Source organism: Coffea eugenioides, chromosome 3, assembly GCF_003713205.1.
Source record: "Coffea eugenioides isolate CCC68of chromosome 3, Ceug_1.0, whole genome shotgun sequence".
NCBI lineage: Eukaryota > Viridiplantae > Streptophyta > Magnoliopsida > Gentianales > Rubiaceae > Coffea > Coffea eugenioides.
Window position 1 is genome coordinate 43020457 of NC_040037.1, and position 3792 is coordinate 43024248.

At 37.7% G+C, this 3792-nt stretch overlaps 1 protein-coding gene across 1 annotated transcript; it reads left to right on the top strand.

Annotated features, from left to right (window-relative positions):
• The first annotated feature begins 779 nt into the window (after positions 1 to 779).
• Positions 780 to 3329, top strand: LOC113766685. Its single transcript, XM_027310849.1, has 4 exons — positions 780 to 1111; positions 2526 to 2918; positions 3019 to 3159; positions 3252 to 3329. The coding sequence occupies exons 1-4, from the start codon at positions 896 to 898 to the stop codon at positions 3327 to 3329; spliced, it is 828 nt and encodes a 275-aa protein (XP_027166650.1). The 5' UTR covers positions 780 to 895.
• Positions 3330 to 3792: the final 463 nt, after the last annotated feature.

Below are 3792 nucleotides of genomic sequence, written 5' to 3' on the forward strand. Positions count from 1 at the left end.
TTTTTTGGCTGGGTGTAGTCATTGGAACTGCCAAGACTCTTTCCAACTCAGCTAGGTGGCTGGCGAAGGAAATCGAAGACTGAGCAAATAATGGGTATGGCTCGAGAGACCAAATTGAGAAAGCAGTGATGAAACCTATGGGCTCAAAGGGTCATCGTCGTCGGAGTTGGATGTTGGGTCGGGGTTAGTGGTGGGGCGGATAGGGATAGTAGGGAGGTCAGAAGTGACGAGACAGAGAGGAGAGTGAATCTCGGTCACAACCAGTAAACTTCTACGCTGGGTCAAATTGAAAAGTGAAGTGTTCCCAGCTAGTAAACTTCACCGGAGAAGATGAAGTGAATGTCGATCGATTGGTCAACTTTGGGAATGAAACAATCTGTGAGTTCACTTGCCCCAATAATCTTTTGGACATTTTTGCCCATATCAGAATATTTATTCAACTCAAGACCCTTGTAACCGGATGATTCACCGCTAAAATTCGGTAAAATGACTTCGCTGGTGCGTTTACGTGAGTTTAGTGACTTTTTTGGCTACAAAAAAAGTTTGATGACCAAAGGGTGCCATTTTAAATAGTTAAGTGACCATTTCGGCCATTCACTCATTATATTTACACCCTTTCTCTCAACTTAAAAAAAAAAAAAAAGAAAACTAAAAAAAAGGGAGAGAGAACCCGAACCAAAAAAGAAAAAGGGACAAGAAAAAAGCAAAAAAAAAAAATAGAGTAAAGAAGAGAAGAAACGCTGCACTACTTCCTCTGCATCTCCGCCTACGTTCTTAAACCCTCACGGAAGTTGATTTTGCCACATTTTGTTCACCCAATTCAACCAACATTCCTTCCCAAAATGGCCAAAAAATTTCTTGTTTCAGAGAAAATGTGTCTGTGTTAATTAGATTTATGGGGAAAAAAGGAGGGAAATGCAGGCTATGGTGGCCAGCCCATCTTTCCTCAACCCTTCAACCCCATTCTCCTTCCCACTCCTTCACTCTTTTCTTCGGTTGGTTCATTTCTTCCCAGTCCTCCTCCTTTTCTTCTTCGGAGCCCTCCCTCGATATCGTCGTCGCTTTTGGCTTGGAGGATTCTGCACTTGTTTCTTCTTCTGTAAATCTTCAGGTAATTAGTTAATTAGTTCAGAAACATTTCGGACTGCTCTAAAAATCAAGATTGATTTTTATCACTGATTTATGCTGTTTTCTTAGCTGACTTAGCTATGTTTATGGATGATTAGAAATGGGTTCTATTTTGTTTATTGTTTTAATTAGTTGGGATTCGCAGTATGTACAAATGTACCCCAGAATAATCTTTCCAATTTTTTGTTTCTTTATCTACTGGAGAGTTGATTATCGCTGTGAGTCGTGGGTTTTGCGCTTTGTATATTTTTTTCTGTATTTACTGATGATTATTAGTGTTTTTCAGTTAAGGTTGTTTTGATCATATCAGTTTTGGCTATGTAAGTTGAGTTTTAATCTGGATAGTTCCAGCCTGTAGTCCGTCGTCAACCAGTAGTCAGTTGTTGTTTGGGTAATAATTGCATGGCCGGAACGGTCATTAATTGAAATTTGTGGCATATAATTGAGGAAGATCTGTGGCATTATTTGTGGCATATAATTGTTATTGATTTGTGAGGAAGATCTTGATGTTAGAAGGATGTCCATTCTTGTTGTCAGTTACTCAGTGACTATTAGTCTTAATATGTTGCTTCCTTCAATTAGTTTAAACTTCATAAATTCATTTGTTCTTATTAAGAATCCATTATTTGGGACATATTAAGATTTTTTTATTGTATACGGGGGATGGGAGGGGCATGGTGAGAATAAGCGGAAATTGTGAATATTTTTGTGGTAATTTATTAGGTTATTCTGTTTGAACTGCATCTCTGATGATAGTGGTTGTAAGAATCTTTCGTGAAGAAATGCCTACATTGGTACTGTTAACAGATTGATGGTTGCTAATTAGACAAACACTTAACTGATATTGCAGTTTTGCAACTGTATTCTAAACCTCTTGATTGAGGGGGTTGGTCTTTTCTGCATTGTCTTAACAAAGAAGACTTACTCTGAGCCTGCCTCAACATCTTCTTGGGAAGAAGTTGTGGATGGACAATTTTGCTTGCCAATTTCCCAGTTTCTAAACTTTCAAATCAGCCTCTTGTTAATTTGTGCAGACTAGAAATGCAGCTTTCCCTGATAATAGTCTGTTTCAGTATTAATTCTCCAATGAAGATTTTTATATGGTTGGCTTTGTTGAAATTTCAGTGAGATTTCCTGATTTCTTTACTAACTTAGCAGAAGGGTTAAACACATAAACTGGACTCTTTTTCTGCTGACTATAGTTTGCCAAATCATGTCATTCTAAAGATTTAGCGAGAGGCTGATGTGTGATCGTATTACTTCTGTACTGGCACTTTTGTTGCATAAATCCTGTTCAATTAAACTTGTGAATAGGGTTTATTTCATATATTGGTTGTCTAGGATATACATTTTTGAAATGACAAGCTATTATAACTGACCCTGCTTTCGTAACTTAGGAAATTCTTCATCAAACAGATGGGAACATGCCTCTATCTCTACAAGATAAATGTACACTTTCCGTGCTGGGTTATTGTGAAGCAGATTCAAGTGGCAATGGTCAGCCAGAAATGAATTTAACTAAAACAGTTACTCAGACGTGCTCAACTGATGGTGGGAAAACCTTCCCTGGTAGCCAGAGTGTAGTTGTGGGCAAGAATGGAATTCATGCATGTGGATGCCACAAGGTTCATGCATTACTGGAACAGCTTAGGCTGGCTTTTGTACAAAATGAGAACTGGTTCCAACTTATTTCTGGTTTTCCTCAAACTACAGGTCGAAAATTGCAGCTCATTCCAGAATTGCATCACCTGCATTGGAATGGGGAAACCATTTCTCAGTTAGATCTCCACGTATGTAAGTCATGGTCACTTGAAGTTTATCTCTGTATTTTTCCTCTCTCTGCTTAGTTTTTGTAGTACCTAATCTCTTCATTGTTGTGCTGCATATTAGGTTATCATTTATGAAATTCCAAAATTTAGTAGCCACCACTATTCACTGGGTTCTCGGAGTTTGTCTGAGAAGATGAGATCTTCTATCAAGAAACCCCAATGGTTTGAAGATCTCAAGCAGAAGAAGCAATATCTTGATCTGGTAATATCAGTGTTGAAGTTGATACATCTCGAAAGCAGTTATACTGTCTAATTATATTTCCTTCAGTAATATTTGCTCCTTTGTTGATACAGGACACTGTCATTCTGGCTATTAACAGTGCTCATGCTGCTAAGATCCTTTCAGAAAGGCAGCTGCCTGTGACTTCTTGATTTTCATTACTTGTTAGGTAACTTCTTTGAACCATCTTTTAATATATTGTTTTTCCTTGTTGAACGTGAGCTTTTTCTAGATGGCTTCTGCTTTTTCCCTTGTTGATTATGGAAAAGTCAATTAGTTGCTATTAACAAACACATAATCTAATTAGAAACTTGTTCCAATTCTGATCTTCATTCTCGACCAATAGATAAATTCTATCATTCAACTACACATTAATGCTTTTGCATTGTATGCAGAAAGTGACTTTCTTTTTAATAGTTCTTAGCTTCTTGCCTTTGTCCAGTCTACTCAGACAACCAATTAATCACTAAGCATTCTTGGTATAGTGACTAAAAGCTAAAGAATCAATGGAAATTCAAACCAAATTAGATGACACTCTTCCCCCGACCCGTGTTCGAATCACTTGTCGGTCTCTCTTTGAAAGGATGCAACTAGAACAACACTAATAAATTCATG

What these genes read in the sequence shown, in the direction of transcription:
- LOC113766685 (XM_027310849.1), top strand. Translation starts at nt 896, where the DNA reads ATGGGGAAAAAAGGAGGGAAATGCAGGCTATGGTGGCCAGCCCATCTT. An exon ending in CTTCTTCTGTAAATCTTCAG is followed by an intron (nt 1,112 to 2,525) that starts GTAATTAGTTAA and finishes TTCGTAACTTAG; the next exon opens with GAAATTCTTCATCAAACAGA. An exon ending in AGAAGCAATATCTTGATCTG is followed by an intron (nt 3,160 to 3,251) that starts GTAATATCAGTG and finishes TTGTTGATACAG; the next exon opens with GACACTGTCATTCTGGCTAT.